Source organism: Belonocnema kinseyi, chromosome 2, assembly GCF_010883055.1.
Source record: "Belonocnema kinseyi isolate 2016_QV_RU_SX_M_011 chromosome 2, B_treatae_v1, whole genome shotgun sequence".
Classification (NCBI taxonomy): Eukaryota; Metazoa; Arthropoda; class Insecta; order Hymenoptera; family Cynipidae; genus Belonocnema; species Belonocnema kinseyi.
In genome coordinates, this window is record NC_046658.1 from 52,465,866 (window position 1) to 52,493,775 (window position 27,910).

The 27,910-nt window shown below is 29.2% G+C and overlaps 1 protein-coding gene across 3 annotated transcripts; it reads right to left on the bottom strand.

Moving 5' to 3' along the window:
* Window positions 1-6,923: 6,923 nt before the first annotated feature.
* Window positions 6,924-27,884, bottom strand: LOC117167655 (beta-1,3-galactosyltransferase 5). 3 transcript variants are annotated; one of them, XM_033352742.1, is made up of 3 exons: window positions 27,625-27,884; window positions 13,724-14,314; window positions 6,924-7,480 (listed from the first exon to the last, which is right to left on the bottom strand). In XM_033352742.1, exons 2-3 carry the CDS (start codon window positions 14,277-14,279, stop codon window positions 6,996-6,998), a joined length of 1,041 nt encoding a protein of 346 aa, XP_033208633.1. In that variant the 5' UTR covers window positions 14,280-14,314; window positions 27,625-27,884; the 3' UTR covers window positions 6,924-6,995. The 3 variants fall into 3 exon arrangements, with proteins under 3 accessions (XP_033208633.1, XP_033208632.1, XP_033208634.1); XM_033352741.1 differs by having other exon boundaries at window positions 27,347-27,884; XM_033352743.1 differs by lacking the exon at window positions 27,625-27,884 and adding an exon at window positions 15,177-15,402.
* Window positions 27,885-27,910: the final 26 nt, after the last annotated feature.

Consider the following 27,910-nt stretch of genomic DNA (forward strand, 5'->3'; position numbering starts at 1 on the left):
TGCTAAGGCAGGGGCAGATGTGCCATGAACTGAGTCCAATTCACTTTTTATCTCATATGGAGTTAAACCCTTTAAATGAAAATGTTTGATTACCGCTCTGAAACCGTTTTTTTTCATTTTTCTTAACGAACAATTTTTTTTTTTCAATTGGTTATAAAAACACGTAAACTCAGAATATGTGGACTGTGACTGCACCATATATCTAGTCGGGAGTGGTGGAGACTGAAAACAGATGATTTGGAGCAATTCGCGCGCCATCTGTTGGTCATTCTAAGGACTTATTGAACTACCCTCGTACTTTGAACAAAAATTTGGATCATTTGTTGATAATCCACGTTTTTAATTTAAAAAATTCAAACACTCGTAACTTTGTTAAAAAAAAAAAAAACAAGTTTCGGCATAACAATGAGATACGTGTCAACCATATCGTCTTATTTCCTTTGAAAAATAACATTTCAGTACGTCTCACCCGAAGTGTACTTCATAAAATTTTCTTCATTCTGCAATATGCAGTAGTAGTGTAGTACATACAAAAATAATAGATATTTATTTTTGGTTACGTTTTGATTAATTGATTTAAGGGGTGAAAACCACCCTTTAAGCCCTCAAAAACTGCTTTTCTTTAATATCTAAAAAAAGAAATAGGAATTTGTTGACCAACAAACGTCAGATTATTTCTTACAGTCAGACGGTCATTGCGAAATATTTTTTATACCGAGGGGTTGAAGCCCTTATTTTTTAAAAGGGTGAATGGGATTTTTTAAAATATATTTTTGTGTACAGAAAAATTTAAATCAGCTGAATTTCACTGTATATTTAAAAAGAAAAAAAAGAAGAATTAAAGTTGACATAATCAAAAACAAAACATGAGTTTAAGAGCGAAGGCAAATTCGAAAAGGATATAAAATTGACAGAAAGTATAAAATACAAAAATCACTTTAGGTGTTGTGACTAATTTTCCATATCATCAAAAAAGCATTAAATGTACTGTAGGGGTAAATCACTCCCTGCAATTAATTTTTTTTCCAAAAACCCGAAACCCGTCAACTTTAATTTTCTTAATAACAGCACAATATACAGTAGAATTTAGCTGATTTGAAAGTTTGTGTATTATTGTTTGAAGCAGTTAAAAATTTGATAAGTTCAAGTAACATAGTAGTTGATACCCTGCGAACTACAAAACGGTAAAGCACACGTTTGTCGAAAGTTTTTTTTTTTGCAGTTTCAGCTTTTTAAATTTTTTCCTATGGATAAATGTTAGAAAAATATGAGGAAAAAAGTTTAATTTTGACAAAAATGTGGTTACAGTTGAGATGGTTGTTGAGAAATGATCATGTCAGCTGGTCAAAGCCTATTCTGACCAGGATTAAACTTATGTTTTATCAGATTTTTCTATTTTGAATCATATCTTATTTTCAACTTCACCTTGCAAAATTATATATATTTTTAATTTCGTAATTTTGACTTGTTGACGAATAATGAATGAGAAAGCTTTATATTTCAGCATCACATATACTCCAAATTTGGTAAATATTCGTCGCTTCATATGAATATTAAGGAATTTACATAATTATCATAAATTTACAGGAAGTTTGCAATAATATTCAAAATTAAAATAAAAGTTTTCTTCATAGAAACTTAACTCAATAATTTTTTTAAACTTTCAAATTTTCTATTGATTAATCAAGAATGGTAGTTGAAATTTTGTCAATATATTACTTAACGCGACTCGAGGACGCAAGCAGTTGCATTAAATATAGTAGCTATATTTCCAATATAAAAAAAAGTTCTCTTAAAAATGCGATAAATAATAGTGTTAAAAAAGATTAAAAACTATATTGGTTATGGTAGGTCATGAAAACATCTTCATTTGGGCAATCGATGCGTCTCGAAGACACGAACTTTGAACTTTTCCTGATATGAAGAAGGTGAGCGATATATTTTTAAAATTTATAAATCGGTTTTGCAATATATAAATATAAGTTTGTAAAAAAATGAAAAGAGTGTTGAGTTCTATGTGAAATTGAGAATAAATGTCAAAAAGAATGAAAATGTGACCGAGCGGGCCCAGTAAACGGAATGGTCACTTTGCGGTCATGTAGTCCGCTAGAGTACTACAGGTACTCCAATACATGCTACTTACAATGCAGGTTTGAATTGGAAAAAAATGTCAGAATCAAACAAATTCCACTGTATACCGTAAAATTGGAATGACTAGAGGAATTTAAGACAAACGAGAAGAATTCGTTGACATTATTAAAAATTCAAAAGCGATTTTTTTAAAATTCTAATGAATTGAAAAGAGTATAAAAAAGTAAAAAAAACTTCATTGAATTCAGTAACTTTAAAATAAGCTTTCAAATTGACAAGGGAATTCAAAAGAATTTGATCAATTAAATCAATTAAATAAACTTTAAAAAAGTCCATTGAATTAAATAGAATTAATTGAATTCAAAAGAATTCAAGTAAATTGGAAAAAATCAAGAGAATTTCAAACAATTGAGGATGAACGCTTGTAACTTTAAGAGCGTCCAGGGCGCGTGACTGTTGGTTCTTGCGCTTCGCGCTTGTTCTTTGTATTTTCCCCACATTTGAGCACAGGCCTTTTAAAATTAAAGGCCCACGCTTCGAAAACTGCAATTTGGTGGTTGTGAATTCTCTTTTGTTAAAGCTCTTTCGGATTAACGAATACATTCTCATCATTTATCTCGTGTTTCGCACTCGATTTTTTCCAACCTGTAAAATTTTCTACACTATGTTGAACACTATTTTATCAAATGTATATTATATTCATATCTGCACCTCGGGCTCGTATTGTTTGTTCAGATATTGCAAAATAATGTAATTTATATTACAATTCATAATATGTATTGGGATAGGAACATACGTATTTTCATTGCTTAAAATTTTTTTAATTGCGCATCATATAAAAATAAAACAATTTTGTTATGAAACATTTGATTGCAACTTTTTTCGTTTTTCCATAAATTGATTTTATTTTCAATGTTACTTTTTACGATTTAAAACAAAAATATGCATCCTAGCGTAAAGTGGCTCGAAGAAAATTTGTAGATATAATTTAGGCGACAAATTTATTAGTTAAAATGTTAGCTTATATCGTCTTTACAAAAACTTAATTTTTTCATTTTGAATATATTCTTATAATACAAATTTATTACAAATTTGTAGATCTTTTTTTTTTTTTTTGCAGAATTGTTTTAATTTATATGTTTTTGTACCTTACTTCGTTTTTCCAAAGATTTGATTTTTTTATGGTCAAGGTTATTTTTCAGGATTAAATCGAAAACTACGAATTCTGTCAAAAAATGATTACTAACAGGTTTGTAGATATTTTTTTAGTGAACAAATTTTTCCTCTTGATTTTTTTTCGTAGCTTGTTTCGTTTTTCTAAAAATTTCATTTTTTTCTTTGCAATCCTGTTTTTAAAAAATCAGAAATTATGCGCCCTATCAAAAAGTTAATAATAACAAATTTTTAGATCTTTTTTGGGCGCCAAATTTTTAGCCATTCATCTTTTGTCTTATCTTGCATAGTTTGACCGCAAAATGGAATTTTCGATTTTTCATTATTTCTTGTGCCGTTAAGATTTGAATTTTTCGTAAAAATTCTAAAAGTTCTTATGAAAAAATTGTAGGGCTTTCGAAAAAAACGTTTTTCTTTTCATGACTTTTTGAATACTGTCCATAAGAGCTATAACTCTGGTAATTTTTTTTAATAAAAAAAGTCATCAGGACAAAATTATCGTCTTTTCAAGTACTACGAATAACCCTGCAGATGATGTTTGAATCTTGAAAAATGTTCAAAATACGCTCATTTTTTGAATTTTTATCAAAAATGGCTGAATAACGAAATTGGTATTCAATTTTCGACACTGCGAGAGTTGACCAAACCTCAATCTAATAGATTAATTTTTTCAAAAGTTATTGCGCTCACAGACACATTCACAAAAAACTGTTTTTAAAATTCAAAGGGTCTCAAAACGTGGACATTTGACAAGAACCGGGGGGAGGGGGGTCAAATTTTACACAAATCTATTTATTTTTTTTACGCAAGCACTAAAATATTTCAAATCTTGTAAAATCTTTTAAAATATTTAAAGGTCTTGAAAATGTCATTGAATTTGAAAAAATACCTTAAAATGTTTAAAATTCTTTCTTCATTTTATCAATTGATTCTCAGGATCAAATAAATAAAAACTTAAAAAGTAAAGAAAAATCTATTGCATTAAGTAAAGTTAGAAGGCTTCAAGTTAATAAAAAAATTCCAAAGAATTTGAAAGCGTTTAAGATAAATTAGTAAGAATTCAGGGTGAATTGCAAAAAGTAACGTAAAGACTCTCAAAATCTTTGAAATCCTGAGAAATACCTGACTTTCCTTGAATACATTCTTTAAAATCTACTGAAATATTATTAAATCGTGTGAAATTCCTGGAAAATGTATTAAAATACATTGAGAGCATTAGAAACCCATTACAATCATTGAAATTCTCGGAAATCTTATAAAATCCCGTGAAATCTTTTAAAATATCTAAAAACCTTATAGGTTCTGTAAAATCATTCTATATCTTGGAAATTCTAGAAAATACATTATCCTAAAATACTTCAAACCTTTTCAAATCCATTCCAATTAATAAAAGTAGTTAATAATTTCTTGGAATCTTTTTAAATCACCGAAAATATTTCAAATTAAAATCTCTTGAAAAATGCTTTAGAAGTTTTAGAAATACCCTAAAATTTTAAAAATCCCTTTAAACTATTAAAATCGATTACAAATTTCTCGTTTTTCTTAAAGATTTAAAAAGAATTCAAGAGCATTCAGAAATAGGTATATAAACCCATGAGTTCATTTATTGTAAGAAAAGCGACATTATTAAAATTTACATTTTTTATTTAATAAATTTAAAAAAATATATAGAACAGGTCGATAATAATCAACTAAAATAGAATTTCGTTTAATAAACTATAACATTTTATTTTTTAAAACGTTTGTTTTCAGTTCACTGACTATGTAAAGGTTCATTCGCAAATCGTGAGGTGCATAGAGATATTGATACCACTTTAAAAAGCCAGATTTACTATCTCATCTGGAAAAAATCGAGTGACAACTAACAAGGTCACCTTTTGCCTCACATTATTGCCACTATCTCTAGCACTTCGCCATTCCCAGGGTTACTATTGCGGCAAACTTGCAAATCGAAAGCTTAAGGTTACTCATGTATTTTACATGGATGATCTTAAGACCTATGCTAAAAATAAAGAGAAACTAAAGCTAGAAATTAAAAAAATGGTACCATTACATTTTTGTTATAAACTGAACACTTCCTAAATTAAAAGTTAAATTATTTTTATTTTAATAAATTTGTTCTTTTCATTCTGCAAAAATCTATATTTTGTTTTAAATTAGGCTGTTGACAATTTGCACCAAAATTTAGGTACGAATAGCCGGATTTTGTTGGGGTATGTAGACACTCCGTTTAAATTATGTTAAATCATTACAAATTTTAAAATAATTTTTATTTTTTGCAGACCTTCTAAGTTTCTCTTCCATTTATTAGAATTTTTTCTAGGAATTATAGAAGTTAGATATTTATTATGCATTAAAATTCAACGATTTTACTTGTCAATTAAATTTTTGCAAATAGAACAATTAAAATTGTAAAGCCAAATTTTTATTTTTTTGTTATGTTTAAATATGTGATTTATAGTTATCGATTTTACATGAAAAATCAAATTTGTCTAAATAATCAGCAATTGCTATTGTTCTTCATTACAAAATTTCAAATTTTAGGCTAAACAAATATTTTAAATTTGATAAAAGCCTTTAATTATGAATATATTTTTTTGAAGTTATTTTAAAATTGAAAATAGTTCATAAAGTTTCAAGTGGGCGTTTACATTTGTTAACTTACACTAAGAATTAAAAAATTCCAATTGGAGAATTTAATTTTTAACGTTAAAATCTGGAAATTTTTAAATTTTGAACTGATTCCGAATCGTCTTGTAAAATCAATTATTATTCACTAGTTAATCCTTAATTTACAGTTCCATTTCAAAAATCATCATAATTTATATTCACTTTTGTTCAACTAAAAATATTTTGTATCAAAAAATGTTGATTTCCAGCGCCACTAATTTTTTATTTTTTAAGTCTTGAAAACAGTATTTTAATATTCTTTGAATGAAAAATGTACGCCTAAAAATTAAAATACAAAATGGATAATTTTTAAGTGAAAGATTTTCGAATTACCCGCTGTAAACTGAATTATATCATACTTGAAAAAGATGTTGAAATCAAACTTGGAGAGAATTTTATGTCTAAAAATCTATAAAATTGCCTGTCAAAAAATAAATTCACTATCATTTCCCGGTTATTCCAGGTTCAGCGCCCACCCTGTCTATTGTACATATGTGAAGGATTCATTTTTATAGATGTTGAGAAGAGAAACAATTTTGAACTATGAATTGCTAGTCGTGTTTTACTTTGTTTTTTTAGAAAAACTATATTTCTTCCATTTTAGAGATAAAAACAAATTTTTCTCTACTTTGAAACTCAAGAAACTTAATAATCTTAATAATCTGAAAAGGGTAAAATTTAATAGGTTTCAAAAATCTGAAGAATTTTAAACTCTAAAATTCATATTTTCATATTTTGGGTCGTTTTCGAGAAAAACGAGATTTTTAATGGTTAGAAACGAAAAAAAAATTTTTTTTCTTCTCAAAAATGCCCGAACCACGCAAAAAAGAAAAACTGTATGTGCAAGTACTTTTGGGTTGAATTTCAACAAGGTTAGTCGTGCGGGGATATAGGGAAGAGACGGTGAGGCCTGCCAATGCATTTATAGTAAAACCGTTATCGAAATTCGTAAAAGTGCTGGATTGAACATAAATATATGAAAAGTGAGCTGATGAAAGTTTTTAAAAATTTTATGGCATTACTCGCTTACAAAGTCACCGTACAATCATATCTTTGAATATTTAGCCTCGGGAAACAATACTGTGCAGAGCTCGTATTTCGTTTTCTGTTAAGTTTGGCGGTCCAAACAAAAATTCTTTAAAGAAAGCAGAATCATTCAACATGTATTCCTTCTCCTCCTTAGTAAGCACGAGAGAGTGCAGCGACACTTGAGTTAAATTAAGTTTCCCAGCTATAGTTCCGGTGATATGCACATCATCTATCCAAAAATAAGGTTCTTTTTGAGCTTCGCGGTACAGCAGGAAGGCCGTATCCGGAGAGTAGAGAATGCCCCATCCGGCGCAGTAAACTGGATAATGTCTTCGAGGATACTCTCGCGGGGAAACTCTCCACTTTGAACGATAGGATCTCTTCACTTTCGCCGTGAGAGGATCACATAGTATGAGACGTCTGGCTCCCCAGGGTGACAAATGGTGCTTCAGGAAATCCAACACTGCTGGGACATGCACGAACACGTCATCATCCAATTTCAATATATATTTGGCACCTGGAAAAAGTAGAAATTTTCAAACGTTAAACAAAAATATATACTTTTCAACATTTTAAATTCGATACACACGATACTTTATGTCACAAGAGTATGATTATCGAGTTAAAAAAAATCTTTTACATGAAAGAATGTATTATTTTTGGGCTTAGTTTAAACCCCAAAGGGCACGCGGTGAATTAGAGAATGCGCATGCGCATAGGACGGTAAGGTGCAATTTATCGTCTTAGGACGAAAAAGTACGTCCCCACCAATAAAGACCAGGGCGCACGAAGAACTTCATTTTCAAAATTCCCTGATATTTCCCTGATCATTAATATTCAAATACCAGCATTTTAGTCTATCACTTTGAGAGGGTTTGATCGTGACGCGTTACCAGAAAAGTTACTGCTTTTTAGTAACGGTTTAGCATTAGATTAAATATTTTAATGTGAAGAAAACCAATCAGATTATGTATTTTCTTACTTCCTTGCAAACTTTTTCTTATCTAAAGGAATTATGCATCCGGTACGATGCGGGAGCAGTGTATCTGTTTAGCGACTGTTCAGTAGGGTGGTGCAAATTTTTGTTAAAATTAATTTTTATAAATACCGGTCGGAAATTTGCTTAAATCCACACAAAAAGAAATACATAAAAAATGATACTCAGAGGTGCCGTAAGCACCATATGAAGTTTAAAATGTATTTTTCATAAGAAAAAAAAAGACGTTTTTGTGAATTTTATTCAGATTTCTTAATATTATCTGAATCGAGTTGAAACTCGACAGTTCTCTGATCTTTATTTATGTTTTTTGAAATAACTAAGACGGCGCAGCAAAGTTAAAGATTTGAGAAAAAATCAGAACTTTCTAACACTTATCTAAGATAAGATTTTTATAAACATTATTAAATTGATTAAACAATTTTTTTAACTTTCATTAATTAATACCTCATTAGGTGAAAAAAGGACAGAGAAGAAAAAATTATCGAAAAAACCGCAACTATCAGGCATTAATATAGATGAAGATAGTCATGAACAATAATTTTTTTAACGATTATTGTTGATAAATCTTATTAATTATTAAGCCACTTCTGATGAAAAACAGACAAATAGTTAAATATTTCAGGAAAAACCGCAAAATTCTACCATTAAGAAAAGAGAGTATTATTAACAATAATAAGACATTGTTTAAACAATCACTATTGTTAACATTGATAAACTATCACCTCCCTATAATTGAAAATTCAACAACAAACAGATAACTTTTTTAAAACACCAGAACTTTTTAACTCTATTATGTATATCAGAAATTCGCAACAAAAAATATTACTAAATTGTTTAAACTATGTTTTTAACATCTAATTATAAACATCAAATGTTATTTAATGTTCCAGAAACAATTTTCAAAAAAAAAGAACGCAAAAAATTATAATTAGCGTCGAAATCTCGCAAACCCCATTGGTTCATTTAAGGTGGCTTTTTGAAATTCTGTAAAACAGACTTATGGGGGTGATATTTAAAAATTGATATTTTATTTATATTCTTTGGCTAACTGTGAAGAGAAATGTTGAATTCCAACTGGATTCAACATTTTCGGAACACCCTACTGTTTTCTACACAATTGCAGTCTTTTTTAATTACTTTACCTAAATGTAAATATAGTATTAAATTGCATTAAAATTTTGAATGAAATGTTCCAAATTCTTAAGATTATTTTTGTAGATTCAAACAATGTATTAAATATTTAATAAAAAAAAGTAAAGGCAACGCGTTACTTTTTTCAGCAACGATAACGTGTTACTTTAAAAAAGTAACGCAAACGTTAAACGCGTTATTTTTAGGCAGTAACGTCAAACAATATGAATTTTCAATCCAAAAGGAAAAATTTTCAACAAACCAATTACATTTTCGATAAAAAAATATGACTTTTTAAGAAATTAAGCAAATTACCAACAAAATAATTAATTTTCAACAAAATAGTTGAATTTTAACCAAATTGTTGAATTTTCAACTAAATTTTCAAATTTTCGAACAAAAAAAACCTAAGCTCAACCGAAAAACAGTTGCACTTTCAACCAAATAATTGAATTTTCTGGATGACAATCGAATACTCAAAACAAAAAAGATGAATTTTCAATACAAATATTCGAATTTTCAAACAAAAAAAGAATAAACTTCAACCAAAAACATTTGCATTTTTAAACAAGTAATTGAATTTTCAAGAAAAACAAAAAGATTCTTTTAAAAGACAGATGCATTTTCAACAAAATAAGTAGAATTTTCAGCAGAAAGCTGAATCCTCAACAAAAAAATTAATAGTTGACATTTGAAGTAAAAACGAATTTTAAAGCCAATAGTCAAATTTTCAACCAAAGAGAAACTTACTCTTAACAGAATACTGTGAACCCTAGAGTGAAAATGAACTTTTAACCCAAAAATATGAATTTAAAAAAAAAATTAATTTTTAAGCAAACAGTAGCATTTCTAACCAAGTAAATGAAAATTGCAAAGCAAAAAGCATTTTCAACTTAAAAAGGTGAATTTCAAACAAAAAATAAAAAACTAACATATTCAGTACAAACAAATTAAGGGCATGTGATACTTAGAAAATGGTCGATTTTACCAGTTTTAGATTCCCCCGGCTTTTTTTCTAGAATAATAAATATTTTCTCTTAAAAATTTGGGAAACGATGGCGAACATGCTAACGGACGTCCCGACACAATTTTTTTGTAGGTTAATTCAAAAAAGTTTTAATTTAGAAAAATGTGATTAGTTTGCATAGCGCTTAGGAAATAGCATCGATTTTTTCAGTGTTAGATTCCCCCGGCTTTTTTCCTAAGATAAAAAATATTTTGCCTTCAAAATCAGAGAAATGATAGCGAACATGCTAACAGACGTCCCCACACAATTTTTTTGGTGTTTTTTTTTATCAAAAATTTTTTGATATTGCTAACAACGTGCGTGTATATTTTGAGGTTGTGTGTGCTACAATACACTCAAGCGTTACTTCCAAACTACACAATGTTTTTGGCCGAAAACTTTGGACTTACAAATAAACATAGTAACTAATCTTCCGGAACTAACCTTGTTTGCAGGCAATCAAAAAAGTTTATTTCATAAATAATTTCCAGATTATCGAAAAGGCAGAGATGGAAAACGACGTAACCTCAAAATAATGCATATCCATAAAGTTTTTATTTAGCACAATAAATTTTGTTTGTTATTATCCCTTAAAAAAGTATCCGGGGACGTCCGTTATGATGTTTTATAGCATCTCTGAATTCAGTTTTTAAAAATTTTCATTTTTGTGGGAAAAAAAGCCGGGGAAACTCTAAACCTTACTTTTAAAACGAAGACATTTTCAACAAAATAGTTAAATTTTCAACCATCGAGATGAACTACCAACCAAAAAACTATACGTTTAACAAAGTGGTTGAACTTTTGAAGGAGTAGTTGAATTTCCAATTATAAACTAAAATTATGATTCTTTAACTAAATAAATAAAACAGTAGAAGCCGAGCTCCTACAAGGAAGGGTTTCAAAGTCTATTAAGGCGTTAATTTAAGTCTTAACAGAATGTTAAAACTAATTTTTTTAAATTTTGTGAAAAAAATTTTATTAAAAAATTTTTTTTTATTAAAAATGGTTTTAAACATTTTCTTATTTTCTTACTTCAATTTTCAACCCAACATTTGCATTTTTATATAAAAAAAAAGATTAAATTTCTACTAAAATATATGAATTCTGAAACCAAAACGACGAATTTTCAACAACAGAAATAGTTGATTTTTCAACCTAGAAAGGTTTTAGTTAAATTTTCAACACAAAGTTAAATTTCTACGAACATAGCAAAAGTTTCAAGCTAAAAAAAAAAAGAATTTTCAACCAAAAAATGACTGTTTAAAAAAGTTTTGAAATTTTCATTCAGATAATAAAATTTTGAACTAAATATGTAATCGACAGGAGGAAGATACTGTAAAAGAAGATATATAAATACTAGGCAAATAAATGACTACTAAGAATACTGTATCACAGTGGCCGCAAAACTTCTTTTTCAAAATTCCCTCATTTTTATGTGATCAGAATTTTATTCTTGCAACATTTTTAACGTAGAATTGTTAACGTAGAAAAAAACAATTGTAAATTTATTATTTGTCCAGTTAACTCGGCCCGCAGCCACGCGTTATCTCCCCTCTTGCCTACTAGGCTGGCTGAATACACGCGCAAAGTTCGTTGTACAATCCGCAGCTGCACGCTCAATTCTACTTCGGATCTCGAAGCAAACACATGAAAAAGCGAGAACATCTTGCAAAACGCTGTACCAATCAGAATAATGGCATACAGTGGCTGCATTGACTAACGAAGTATCTGCTACTTTTTTAACTGCGCATGTACCGAAAAGCGCGGATCCATTTGAATTTGAACAATAATTCAGATAAATATTTAAAAGAAGTTTTTACTATAAAAAAATTAATTAAATTGAATATAAGAAATAGCTAATCTCTTTCAATAATTTATCATTAATATGATATTACAAGTTTATACTTTGTAATTTTAAATAGACTCGCGCTTTTCGATGCATGCGCAGTTGAAAAAGTCGCGTTCTGTTTGCATCATTGATCCAGCTAGCAGCTGGCGAAAAAAATTGGTAACAATACACGTGTCGACTTTTGGCACATTCGCAATGTTACTGTTTACAAATTCCGGTTTTTGTGAAATTCTAAGTATTTTTAAACAGTTTTTCAGGCCCCTTTTCATACTTTTTAAACACATTTTAATTAATAAACGTGAAAATAGATTACAGCCCGAACATAAAGTTCGTAAAGGATTATAGGCCACCTTCAAAAGACCACCCTCAACCTGTAACCGACCGTAACAAAATATCTCTACCCCCTCCCCGTTACTGTACGTAATTTATGGTTCTAAGAAATAATAAGTTGAAACTAATGGATATTTTTTGTATTTCAGATAATACAGGTTTTCCAGGGTAAACATTTCATTTTAAAAATTCCCTAATTTTTCTTTGGCTACATTTTCAGTTTCTCCGACCATTAACATTTATTCATTTATTTTAAACAAAGAAAAAAGACTTTTCTACCATAGAAGATGAATTTTCAACAAACACAAATGTAATGATTGATATTTCAAACATAAAAAGATTAAATTTCGGCCAAAAGTAATCAATCTTAATAGCAAAAGGCCGTGGTTTCGGCAAATCAAGATATTTCCGTTATGAATGAAAAAAATTTCACCTAAACTGTTTAATTTTCGACACATAAGACGTATTTTCTGTAGAAAAATTGTCAACTAGCAAATATGAATTTTTGGGAAAAAATAGTTTTCAAACAAAAGCACAAGTCTTCATTCAATAGAAATTTTAAAAAACTTAATAAAGTAGTTGAACTTTTACCCAAGAGGCTTAATTTTTAATTTAAAGTTTATTTTTCAACAAAATAGAAAAATTTTAACAAAAGATATAAATTTGCAAATAAAGATATTAATCTTTAACAACATCAAGAATATGATTTTTTAACAAAGTGGATTAACCAAAATTTTCAAACAGAACATTCGAATCCTCATGAACAGAAAAATCCTTTTTAACCAAACAGATTCTTTTTTATCGAAAAAAGATAAAATGTGTACTGAGAGACTAATATTTAAATCAAAGACAAATTTTCAACTATAAAAAATATGAATTTTTATCTAAACAATATTTTAGGTTGACTTTTCACCACCAAAATTTGAGTTTTAAACAAGAAAATTTTTTACCAAATGTTAAGATGAAATTTCTACTAAAACAGATGCATTTTTTAAAACAATTTTCAACAAAAGAATTTAATTTTTACCAGAAAGGATGATTTTGAAACAAAATTGTTGAATTTTTCGAGCGAACAATTCCATTTTTATCTAAGAAAGATTAAATTTCTACTAAAAGAAATTAATTTTTGAATTAAAGACAAATTTTGAAAAAATAGTGTAATTTTTAGTAAAAAAAAGTTCAGATGACCTTTTTATCACTAAAAAATGACTTCAATTCAAAAAGTAAACTTTCTACAAAATATTTGAATTTTCAACCCAAAAGGATGAATGCCTCAAATTGCATAAAATTTAAAAAGGATTCTTTTTAACCATTACAACAAACTGAGACTTATTTTTTTAAACTATCCTCAAGTAATGATATTAAATTTGTAGTGCTCTTTTCAATTTCGTCAGGAAAAAAATATATTTGAAAACATGCAATAATCCCATTATTTTTTACTTACTAGCACAATGATACGTGGCCCACTTCAAAGCCATGACATGTTTATAGGTCATGTTTCTGTAGGCATCGAGAAAATTCCCCTGAATTAAATCTCCGTATTTCATATCCTCTTCTTCAAGTTCCACCTTATACTCTTCGGACCAGCCAACGAGAAATAAGGTGGTAACCAACGAACTTCTTCGACCCCATGTTTCGCGGATTACATTTCTTTTTTGTAAATTTTTTGGCGATGAATGTATCATCATAAGCAACAATGGTTGAGTGTTGTTACACATGTCATGGTTCATGGTAAATCTGAAGCTTTTTAAATCAATCAAGGTGGTTTCGTCTCCTATTTCGAGTTCGCTTGTTGTGTACGGTGGAGAATACTCGGTGCTATTGCCAGGAGGAATTAAGAAATATCCTGGATTGTTCATTACATTAGCTGGCAGTACGGTGAAAACTTGGTAGGCGTTGTGATACGAGAAGAAAACGCATCCAGTGAAGGTGAGAGCGAGTACGAAGATGAGGTGACATGATGAAGATCCAATGGTTGGTAGCCGCCTCTTATCGAGCATACTGACGGTAACGTTTCATTCTAATCATTCCAGTCCTGTTTAAACATACACAAATTTTTATTCTTAGTTTAATATTTTCAGATTTCAGCGTAAAAGTAAAGATTATTCTATTGTTTTGAATGCGCGATTTCTTCATCTGCCTAAAATTTCATTATAAGAATAGGATATATCAGAAACTAATTTATTTCTACTTCCATAGCGGCCGCGGCATAGGTTCCTATTCCCCAAAAAGAGAACGTGTTTTCAATATATTTAATTCCTTACAATTGTAACGGCATATAACCTCACAGAGATGTCTTCTATTCCCCAAAAGTGTTCAATTTTTGAGATTATTCAATTCCTTCTACTAAGTTCACAAAATATGTGTAATAAATTGTTTTAATTCCTTAATGTGGAATATAAGTTTTGAAAATTTAATTTTAATTAATTCAAGTCCGCCTGTCTAGAGTTTAAATTATTTTAATTCACACATTTAAACAGATTTCTTAAATGCATTTGTTAACACGTTTAAATAAATTATTTAAATATCAATAATTATAAATTTGAATATTTTTCGAATTTATGAGTTATAAAAAGATTTAATTATGAAAAATGGGTTCTATAAATGCTTTCGTTAAATTTTACTAAGTCGATTGAGAGGAATAGGACTTGCATCTTTTCTGTTTCCATTGGGGGATTTTTAGACGGAGGAAAAATCGCGTATTCATAGGAATACAAGTTCTTAATTTTCCTGAATTCAAAGCTTATTACTGGGTAGACATTAGAAATGTTTATGAAGCATAACAAAATGAAACGTTAAACAAAGTCAAACTGAAAACGAAATATTTAACATTCTAAAATAAAAACCAAAAACAAATTTGACTAGTTTGGAAAAGCATATTTTTTTCATATTCTTACCTCAATAGAAAGCTTAGTTAGAGATTTCATTTTAAAAGCTTTAAAGCTAAATCGTGGGCTTTTTATTATTCATTTATGGAAAAGAGCGTTGACTGGTTTTTTCGAATATACCAGGTTTTGGAGACTTTTAAACCTTCTGGTGGTGATAAAAAAATCCTTCTAACATAGTTTCGATAGGTTTTATCACGGCCTTTCAACTGATCGTAACAATTTTCGAAAAAATAAATAGTAGACCTTCAAAAATGAAGGTCAAAAATAAATTAAATTTTTTCCCAGAAGGAAGCTTTTAAAAAAAATTTTTATAGCTAGGGAGAAGGCTTAGGACTTTTCCTTTAAAACCTTAAGATTAAAAAGTAAAACTTAATAGTTTATTGATGTAAAAATAATCGTTTAGAATATCGACGAGCTTGAGCAAGCGTAGGGTATAGAGTCTTTATAATTTAAGCACACCTTACTATACATATAATTCAACGATTCGAATATAAAATATGACTAGTGAAGGATAAAAACTTAACATAAAATGCCAAAGCCATGTTGAAAATCTTAAATAATTCGCATAAAAACATTTCATAATTATATAAAAGAAGTTTGTTGGCAACAGATTTACATGAAAAATTAAGACAAGAAATAAAGGAAAAATTCAAAATTAGAAGGTCGTTTGAGAAAAATTTTCCACCTCTTAATTACAAATGAGTATAATCAGGATTGCTACAAGTTAGGGAATTAAAAATTCTTCAGGGAACGTCAGGGACTTCTAGCTAAACTTGAGCTAAAACCTATTTTGGTACAATTTTGATCTTTTTTGTTTAAAAATCACAACAACTTCATAGAAAATTAATCTGTTTTAATTCTGTTTACGATTAAAATATGTTTTAGGTGAAATATCAACTATTACATTTTTCATTGACAATTTTTCTTCTTTGGTTGAAAATTTAACTATTAAGTTGAAAGTGGTACTACTCTGTTGAAATTAATTTTTTGTTGATCATTCCATCATATTAGTTGAAAACGATTTTTTTCTATTAAAATTTAACTATTATGTTAAAAATGTTTTTTTTTGTTCAAAAATAATTTTCTAAGCTGAGAGTTGATTTATTCTATGTTCGGTTGAAAATTTATCTTCTCCGTTGGAAATTATTCTGTTAAGTTGAAAATTGAACTATTTCGTTGAAAAATTATTTTATTTCGCCGAAAAGGCATGTTTTTACTGAAAATTTAACTGTTGTAACTTTGCTTAAAAATGTATTTCTTTGGTTGGATATTTTTTTCCGTTGAACATTTATTTTTCACACTTTAAATTTAACTAATCTATTTTTTGTTGAAAATTTATCATTTTAGTTGAAAATTCGTGTATTATTTTGAATTTGTCTTTTTGTGGTAAAAAAATGTATCCTTTGGGTTGAAAATTTTACTATTTGGATGAATATTCGCCAGTTTTTAGTTACAAATTCTTTTCATTGATTAGATATGCTACTATATTCTTAAAAATTCGTTTTTTCTTTAAGTTGAAAATTAGTTTTAAACTAAAATTGTAACTTCAATTTTTCCTCCGAAATTTATCCTCTTAGTCGAAAATTCATTTTTTTTGTTAAAAATTAGTATTTTTCTTTGATACAAATAAATTGTTTTAGCCGAAAATTTAATTCTTTCATTTTTGGTTCAAGATTCAACTTTTTGACTTGGAAACTCAACTAAAGTTGAAAATGAATGTACTTTTATGTACGTCCTACGTCATTTGTGAATGACCCCTTAGAACATTCTGTATGCCTGTTTTCACTAAAAGTGTTAAAAATTAAATTTAGTATCAAAAATTTGTTGCCCATTAAAATTAATTTATCATCTAGATGCAATGTTTTGTTATATTCAAAAGAAAAATTTAGAACGTCATGGAATTTCGAAATTGGGATTTTGCAGCAACCATGATCATGGGTACACCAGTGTAGTTAAAACATGCCTTTGTCAATAAAGATTAAAATATTACTTTTTAATCTCAAGGTACTTACAGGAAAAAATTAATCTATATTTCTAGCTTTGAAAAAATTCAAAAAAAGTGTCTTATAGAAATGTGAAAATTGATTTTTATCTTCATTTTTGAAGGTCAAATATTAATTTTTGAGAAAAAAATTTGAGATAAAACAATGAAGAAAGAAAATATACCTGTTTCCAAAAAAAATTTTTTTTTGACATTTATTTTTGAAAGACGCGTATTATTTTGTTGTTGTTGACAAAATGCTTATGATTAGTGAAAAGGACCTGGATGAAACTATTAAAACTGTACCGAACACAATTTTTTATCCCCGTTGAAAGAGTTAAAAATCGACGAAATAGACAATATATCTTCGAAAATCCTAAAATTTTCACTCTATCTTCTTCAGTAAATATTTATCCACCTGAAAAAATTTTGTTCTATAAACAACTATTTAATAGCACTCAACACTTCGCCTAAATTTAAGTTAGGTCGTACCTTCAAAAATAAGTCAAAAATAAATTGGAAATTTTCGGAAAACGGCATATTTTTCATTCTTTATCTTAAAAGCAATATTAGGTCTTTCCCTTTAATAAGTGAAGATTGGTTGGTATTTTTAACTTTTTAAATAGAAATACAATTTTTTGTCTACATCAACTTCGATGGAGTTTTTCACGCCCTTTTTATTGATTGGAACCATTATTTGAAAAAATAAATATTTGAAGTTCGTAAATAAATGTCAGAAATAAATTTGACTTTTTTATAAAAGCAAATTTTTTTATCAAGGCTAGAAAGAAAGCTTGGGTTTTAAAAGTTTAAGAACCCTAAAATTCAAATGTGAAATTTAAATTTTTATTGACGAAATTAACTTTTAAGAGCTTTTTGTTTGACCAAGAATCGAACTTTTAATAAGGCAGAATAATCGAACGCTAGAGAACAACACAAGGTCTATGACTTAATGTATCTGTTTAATACTTGAAAGGACACTTTTTAAGCCATCATAAACTTTGATAAAACAAATTGTGCAACAAAATTGCACAAAACGGCTTAAAAAGAATTATATTCCTTAAAAAACAAATCAAATTGATTTTCTTGAGTATATGTTTTTTCAAAAATAGTTTTTTAAGGGGCATACGTCTTTTCAAGCATTCTTAAGAAATTTTGTTGCACAATTTGTTTCTTTTTTAAATTTTATGTTGGTTAAAGAAATGTAATTTTAATTTTTTTCTCCAAAATTGCTTATGATGAATGGAATTGCTGTAAAGAAAAACCCTATCAAAACTATACTAAATCAACATTTTCTATGACCATTAAAAGAGTTCCAAATAGCCAAAATAAATGGTATAATTTAAAACACCATTCATCGATTATTTTCATATATATTCTATACATCTTGATACAAACTACGCCCCTAACCCTTTTTCAGTTACCGCTTTTCCATGCCAAGTTCGTAAGTTTAGACTTGATCGTTTAATAAACGAAGACAAACATACTAAATCTCAAAGATTAACAGCTTAAGCTTGCTTTCGAGATGAAATTTGTTTTTGACTCATTCTTTAAGGAAAAATATTAATTTTTTGAAAAAATTCTTAGAATGAAAAAATTTACTGAACGATTTTTTTAACCCTGCTCCCCCTCGGCCAATATTTTTCCAAGCGAAAAAATGTTTTCCTATCAACTACTATGTAATAACACAACACTTTCTCAATTTTTTCTTAAAGCAGACAACTCTGATTCATGGTCCAATTACTACTTTTCTTTGTACTACGTAGCAATAGATATATTTTATCAGTTAATCAAAGATTACAGGAAACACAGGGACGTGTTACACAATAGTATATAAATTAATAATCTTAAGGAGTAAGTGTTTCACGACTTTATTTTCGTAGTGTTACTAATACTGAAAGAATGATTTAAATTTTAGATCAAGGGTCCTTCAGCGCAGGACGTGCGACGGTTGAATCTCGCGCTCGAACATAGGTACGCCTCGCGCTCGGATATTTATTCTTTGCATTTGGAATGCTTGAAAGTAACTTTATCAAAAAGATCTATTTTAGATGGCAGTATTTATATGCGTCTTCATATTCTGAATTGTCTACTTAATTAAGTATAGTCAAAGATTAAGTTTCTCAAAGCTCTGTAGGCTTTGAGGTACACATTCTCATCGTGACACTCGCGCTGGACGCTCTATTTCCGACAGATATTTGTAAATAGGTTTTGTTGGATTTTTTTTTCTCGTAACTTTCGTCGTTTTTCCACACATTTAAAAAAATTTTTTTTCAACGTTATTTTTCACGAATAAAACAAAAATTACGCGTCCTATCAAGAAGTGATACTTAACGAAGTTGTAGATCTTTTTTGGGATAACCATTTTTGTTAATTCATCTTTTTTCGTATCCTACATACTTTGTCCACAAAATGGAATTTTTTTATTTTCCATTATTTTCTGTGCAATCAAAATTTGAATTTTCGATTTTTGAAGAAAATCCAAAAATTGGTTATGATAATCTTGTAGGGCTTTCAAAAAGAAATGTTTTTCTTTTCTTGACTTTTTTTCATATCGTGCGTTTTTCGGCTTTAAATTTTGATTTTCGGTTGATTAAACAAATTTTGGAAACGCTATAACTCTGAGCATTTTCTTATTATCGAAAAAAGTCAAAAGGATAAATTTTGTTCTTTTTAATACTATAAATATCCGTTTCAAATTCTGAAAAGTGTTCTCAAAAATTGTCAAAATGCGCTCACTTTTTGAATTTTTATCAAAAACGGCTGGTTCAAGAACACGTCCTTTCTTTTAGGACCTAAAAAAAGTGTGCCAAAGATGAATTTGATTCGTTAATTTTTTCGAGAGTTATTGTGTTTACGGACGGACAGACAGGCGCCGTCGTGAAAACCTGATTTTCGGATTCAGGGGGTCTCAAAACGTGGAGATCCGTTGAAAAAGTGTGATGTCAAATTTCCGACAATTCTAATACTTTCTCAATCATAAATGATGAGAATGTAAAAAATAAATTGAAGTGTAGATAACCCAAAAAATTATGAATAATTTCAAAGTTGTTTAAGATCTAAACAGAAATGTTAATTGCTATAAAAGAATATTTTGAAGAGAGTTATAGTGCACTGGTACTTGTTAGAATTCTCTTCAGACTGACATTCCACTTACAATAATCTCATCTTAAACAGCAGTAAAAATGTACTATTATACTTCAAGACAACCAGCTTCATGGAAATGTACAAAACTATAAATCATAAATAAATAATGTTCGTTAAGGCATATACCGCTTCTTTTGGCGTTAACAAATTTGTATTATAAAAAATTTGCCTATATTGTTGAACCTGTACTTCAGGTCCTTTTTAAGGCTTATTTCAGAGAGAAAATACAAATAATAAAGACTTTTTGTTTGCCTACTATGGAGAAAGAAAAGAAAAAACGCTGAAGACTGTGTTAAATTATCTAAAATTTTTGACACTGTTTATTTTTCCGATAAAATTCTTAAAATTGATAACGCATCATTTACAAACCCTACCCCTTTCTAACGTCTCCACACTTTTTACCAACATTTTCTTTTTTTTTCTAAAAAAAATATGTTTTTTTCGAGAAAGTATATGGTGCATTCCACACAATATTTCACACCAAAATGTTTTTTGCGTAAAATATTTTTTTCCTTGTATAACACTCAAAGATATTCGATACGTATTTTTTTATTACAATACGACACGCAAAGTTTTCAAGAAAATTAAAAAAGAAATTTTATGTGCATAAAAAAGCACCTTTTTTCAATTGCTTATACTGCAATATTAAACAAAGTTATGAAAATTCATTCGGAAGATAGAATGTGGGCCTTTCCCTCAAGTTTCGAATAAAGTATAATAAAATACAAAATATACCTAGAATAGGTTACCTTTTAAAATTAAACATCAAAGCATCGACAGCTGTTATTTGGTGATTGTGAACTCTCTTTTGTTAAAGCTCCTTCGCCTTTAACGAACAGATTCTCATTATTGCATTATCTTAAACTTTATTATATTAAATGTATATTATATTTATTTGTGTAGCCCGGTCTGCGACTGCTTGTTTAGATATTGCAAAATAAAGTACAAGTTTTATTTTTAATGATTAATTTAATATTTGTTTCTTATTATGAATATCCGTACATCGAATTTTTAAATAAAAAATTATTTCAAACCTTTTTCATTCGCTTTAGCTTTTTGAATTTTTATCAAAATAGCTGACTAACGAGCTTGTTCTTTTAGAGTTTAAAAGATTGCAGCAAAGTTCAATCCAATCTGATCATTTTTCCAAAAGTTTCGTGTGTAGTCTATAGACAGACATACGCCTGGATAAAAATCGTTTTTTTTTTCTGGTACAGGGGGTCTCAAAACATGGAGATTTTATGAAAAACGACGAAGTCGTCTCATTAGGACGAGAATGTTAAAATACAAAAGTGTATGACAATTATTTAACTCATGTCAAAGAAAAGAGAGAAAGCTTGACTATTCTTCATTGTGGAAAGGAGCGATGAAGACTGATAAATCTAAATATTTTTTAAATGAATTTATATGAATAGAAGGAAGTAAACTAAAAATATGTATTTAATATTTATGAACATTTTGTAAGTTTCAAAGTTATGGAGAATGAGTGGGAGGAATAGAAAATATATTTATTCATATAAAGTATGCTAATTGTCCATTTTCCCCCAGAATGCAGGACCAACATAACCGAAAAACATTTTCTATCATCCACCAGAATTTGAAACGAATAGAGTTTTAGAACAGTTTTATAATAGTCATCCAAAATTCGCAAAAAATCTAGACCGATCATCCAGAGTACTGTACCAACCTAACCTGGGAAGAAATTATGACATCTAGAACTCGAACGCCATCTTTGCTGATTAAGAGGCGGGAGTCGGGTGCCACCAAAAATGCCAAATTTACTGCAGACGACAATGTGACCGGTGCGGCGGCTTTCGATTTTGCTTCCCTAAAATTTGAATTCCGAGCTGACGTTTCGATTGTTTGGTAATAGTGAGTCACAAAGACGGCCACAAATAATAATATTTTACGAAGACGTCTGTAAATATAATTAATAATAAATCTACATCCTGGATTTACGAAGGAAGAATGTGACTGCTACAGAAAAGGATTTTTTGAGAGGCAAACGAGAATTCTGCAGGTATCTTGTTCCGAGATATATTTAGAAATGATTATTTATTTGAAATTAGACGTTTTGTTTGGATGGTATGCTTTTTGAATGATTGTTATTAGAATGTGGAAAGCGCAGTTTGCGAAAAAGCGAACAAACGATTTAGGAAATTGGAATTCGCATGGAATTTAATTTTGCTTCGCATGCGATCGGAAATTAGTTATTGATCTGAATGTATGAAACATGTTAAGATATACCATAATTTATTAGATAAATGTCACGCATATAGAGAGAAATTTGCCTAAGTGAAATTTGATCGATTTCTCAGTTTTCTATAATTAACCAATCCGCGAAGAATTGAGTTGCCTTTAAACAATAAAACTTTAACTTTCCGTTGAATGAGAATAAATCTCATTTACTGATAATTCGAGCTTTAGTTGGTAGTGCCTTTGCACCATTCCCCATATAAATATGAATTTCGCAGAAACTCTCATGTAGGGGACTGTGCAAAAAGAACCCAGCGGAGCTGGAGAGGATTTTATTTTACAAAATAAAAGAAACAATATTATATTAATGCTTTAAAAGTATTAAGATACATGACCTACGTATTAGGTAGACAAAAAAAAAACATCGGAAAAAATTACTAGCAATGCTCAAGTATGGAAATTAGAAGTCTAAAAAATAAAAAATTAGATTTTTGGAAGTATTTTCCTCAGGGTTCACATTACTTTTCCTTCTCGCATTAGACTCTTGAAATACATCTCCATGCAAAATCATTTTACTGACTGCATGAGGGGCTTTCATACGAAACCGTAAAAAACTGGAATTCTTCTTACCAAATAACACAACATAAAGGGGCTACGTTCAAAATATATTACTCATTTTTATTTTTACCACCCTAATGTAAATTGGCCTGCTTACTATTACTTCGACAGTTACGTGCAGAAAAACACAGAAAAGAAAGTGAATAGAAGGTAACTTTATAGCACTCAGTCGTTAAATAGTGAAATCTGTAAAAAAAGGTTTTTATCTTTATAATACAAAGTATGGCAATTCAACTAATTATGTTTACAACCCTTAACTAAAGAAATCTGTAGAGAAATTTGCTTAGCTTTATGAGATAAAGTATGGCAATTAAACAAATTATGTTTACTTTACTGCAGTGGTGTAGTCGAGACATGACGGGTACTCGCGCCACCAGGCTACTTTTTTTAAAGGCCTGGCGGCGCCAGGCCACTTTTTTGACGCATGGAAAAATGTCTCTACTTAGCATTAAAAGCACCATTTATGCAGTATTAGAATGTAATTTTAAGTTGGTATGGATCCCTCTTTATAGTAACAATAGGTTATGGAAGTATATATTTATGGTGATGGATCATGGATTATATGATAAGTTCTGCAAGGAAATGGCCTAACTTTGTCGATCGTAGATTAAAAGATATTCGTGTTTTTTGCGAGCAATTTTAGGATTTTGATGCAAAATCATACTTCAATCTATATTCTATATCTTGTGGCATTATAATTATATCCCGGAAGTGACCAAAAGTGGGTAATTTTTAAGTTTGAACAAAAATTTAACACGTGGGATTATGGCACTCGTCAATGTTAAATGAGATTTTTCTCTCAAAAAGCAGCATTTCAAAACTGCCACTCGTTTTCCAGCCTACAGAATTCGACTCGGGCTTAACATGCGCGAGTTTCCCCTTTCGGCTTTTCCTTGCGGAGGGCCACATTATTGTATCATTCGGAATTTTCTAACAATCGTAAATTATGTTTGTGGGATTTTCCCAATTTGTAAATCGATTCCGTTACAGTTTATAAAATATTAAGAATAAGTACGAATTGGAATTCTACAATGTCAGGCATTTGCAATCAGCAAACGTTGACAAATTTTTAGTACAGGACTTTCGCCAGCAAGCAGGTAAAAATTGCAAAATTAAAAGAAAATGATTAAAGTTGTGGTGGTTGTTGAGAAATGATTACATGACAACTAGGTAAAGCCCATTTTATTTTCCACCTTTTTACTCATAGGTGATAAGGATTAAATTTATATTTTATATTTCGTGTAATGTTTCTTTACAATAAAAAATAATTTTCAAGTACTTGTCAACTTTTTTATCAATTAAAATATTAAACAGTGTACTTTTAAATAACTGTTACGCGTGACGTTCTTTTACACTAAAAGATCATCTTCACACACTTTTGAAAGTTATTAGATTTCAAACATGAAAAAATGCACTTTTAAATAAATAAGAATGACAACTAGGTAAAACCTAAACTCAGGCAGAGATTCACTGGCTCTCAGTCAAATAACATTTTCTTTGATTCAAAGAAACTCCTGAAATTTAATGAACAGTTTTCTTTGATTTAGAATGATTTTCTTTATTATGAAGTTATCCTTGGTTTAATGAAAAAACCGATGATAAAAAAAGTCTCTTTAATTGAAAACAAATATTTTTATGAGTTCACTTCGTTTTTCCTCCACTCTAAGGTGAAGACCCTACTAAGTGCAACCATTAGCTTTCAATAGTTGAAGATTTAGCTCATCACTGTTGGGGACGCTTCAATCACGAGTTTTTTTTTGCTAGGATAAGATGAGTAAATGTTTTTTAATGCTAAAAGCATGACGGCAGCAATGTCTGCATTGATTATTAATACTTATTAATTAATTAATTATTAATTAATTAATAAAACACATGTGTGCTTTGAAAATTATTCCACGGACATATTAATATGCAATTCAATATTGAAGCATGCTGATTTTTACTAAACCTTCATTTACATTTTGATTTCAACTAAGCTTTTCAATAAATAAAGAAATAAATCTAGGATGACATTCACTTGTCGCATGTAACTTACTGGGGTCTTCACCTTACTATGAAAATTTAAAAAAAAATCTCAAATTTTTCCTAAAAATTTGGAAAAACCAAAACTAAAGCGTAATATTTAAATCTACATCTAGAGTACGATTAAATATTATGTAATTGCTGAGTATTGATCCAAAATATTTACTCATGCAATATTCATTTTTGGGAAAGCTGTTCACCTACACTTTTTTATAAGGTGCGACTTCAGTTTAATTTATATTCCATTATATACATAATTGAATTTAAAGTTACACCCTATGAAAAATGAAGGTTAACGATGAAAAGGTTGTACTAAACTCTTGGGAATATATTTCTAGTTTTGATCCGATTATTAAAATAAATTAAACGTAGGATAATTCGAGGAAAGATTTTGTAATCTTTCAAATGATGAATGACTGATTATGATAAATGATTCCACATATAAAGTCCCACTCAGTTTCTGCACAGATATTTGTCTATTATGTGAAGTATGATTTTTCAAACCTTTACAAACGCCTTCGATAAATTTTAATATATTTTTGTTGAGTTTCAGGTAATTTTCAAGAATTTAATTTCCCAAATTAAAGAACAAGTCTGAAGCTTATCTTTTAAGTTTTCATAGGAAGTCAAAGTTTATATGATAAAAGCGCCAGGCGACTTTTTTATATTCTCATAAGAGAATGTATTAGATTTGTGTAAAATTTGACTCCACCTCCCTCCCCGTTTTCGTCAATTTCCACGTTTTGAGACCCTCTGAACCTGAAAAACAGGCTTCTACGTATGCGCTTGTCCGTATGTATGCCTGTAAAAACGATTACTTTTGAAAGAATTATTTCATTAGATTAGCTGTAGGTAAACTCTTTTAATTTCGGAAACTGAAGTTCAAGTTCGTTAGCCAGATATTTCTCATAAAAATTCAAAAAGGTTGAGCATTTTCAAAATTTTTGAGAACATTTTTTTAAGATTTAAAAACTGTATGTACGGCTATTCGTAGCATTCGTACAGTCGAACAATTTATCCTGAAAATTTTTCGTTATAAAAAGAAAACTATCAGTTATCATTTTCAAAAGAACTATAATATAAAATTTGTGCACCCAAAAAAGGTCTATAAATTTGTTATTAATTACTTTTCAGGCCGTGCAGTTACTGTTTTATTCGTTAAAAACATACATAATAAAAATAAATAGACATAACTTGTCCGCCAAAAAAATATCTACAAATTTGATATTAATTATTTTTCTACTAGGATGTGTACTTTTTGTTAAAAACGTAAAAAATAACATTCCGAAGTAAGGCGATAAACGCTTTGAGAATCGTAATGTAATTTGATAAATATCTTAATTAGATCAAAAGTTATAGGGGTTAAAACAAAAACTGTGGGTACTTAAAAAAAGAAGCTACCTATCGCATAATTTCATTAAAATACATTATATTTTGTCCTGGGTAGATTCTGCGACATCACGTGTAGAACCTGTCCGATTTGAAATAAATTACATTACCCCTAGGAATTGCTTCTCAATTTCATTTGAAGACTGCCTTGGTTCTATGTACATCATATACTGATTTTTTGATTTAATAAAATTTGTTCATAACTATTGTAATTTTTGTTAAAGGTGATACTTAGAGTAAGTTAGTTATATAATAGTAGCAACTGTGTAACACTCGAATATAAATCAAATCCAAGCTGGGGCAGCCCAACCGTGCTTATCCGGCTACAAGCTTTGAATTTAAGAACTTAAAAATTCGCATGCAATTTTGGAGCATTTAACTAGAGGAGTCTTTAGAATTTAAACAAAACAATAATTCAACTATTCTAATCTCAAATATGACAAGTAAAAGCTAACAGACACTTACTTTAATATGCAATACGAAAACTGTAACGAAAAATAGATCGAATGCTTTCACGACGATTCGTTATGATAAAAAAGGAAGTGTTTCACGAAACTACATTGCATTCCATGACCATATAAAAACATTTCTCTGCATTTACATGCAAAATTATCTAATTACAAAGAAATTCTGAATTATAGAGAAGTATGAGGTAAATTCTCAGCTTCCCAATTACCAATCAGTATAAACCAAACGTTTCTTTTTCTTTGATTAACGCTAAAACAAAAACTACGACAGGCACTGCCAAGTCCGCTTATTTTAAATTTAACAGAACTTAGCGAATCCTTGGATACATTGATATAATTAATATTACTCTACAGCTCACCTTATCAAATTGATTCTCTTGATGATACTTGTTTCGATGTGACTTTACACAGAATAAATAAATTATAGTCAGACAATAATCTTATAGTCTCTCTACTGCAAAAACTCAACCTGAGTGACAACATATCACGCGAATACTTCGCGTCACAAGACAATTTTTCTTAATTTGCCGCTATAATTGTGAAACCACTTGGAAAAATTTAATAGGACACGCAGTGTGCAAAAAAACGCAAAACATGTGCACGTTTAGAAAAAATATCAATGTCATTTATAACCTACTTCACGCATGCTTTCTTGACAGACTCCTCCATCTCAGGAGACAAAAATCTGAGCTTATTTTCCCATTATACTAAGTACAAGAATAGTTAATAATTGGCTAAATGGTTAATATTATATACAACAAAAATGACGGGTTGAACTGCACATTATTTTTTTACACTACTTTTGGTTATAATTATTTAAAAAATGCGAAACAAAACTCTACAGCGGCTTTGCACTAATGCACTTCCTCACTCTGCCACCCACTGACAGTTTACCTTTACCAGTGTTTGTCAATCAGTGCTCC

Excerpts from the sequence above, each read along its gene's own strand:
- LOC117167655 (XM_033352742.1), bottom strand. The coding sequence starts at position 14,279 with ATGCTCGATAAGAGGCGGCTACCAACCATTGGATCTTCATCATGTCAC. Across the intron at positions 7,481-13,723 it reads GGCCACGTATCATTGTGCTA|GTGCCAAATATATATTGAAA; the intron begins GTAAGTAAAAAA and ends TACTTTTTCCAG.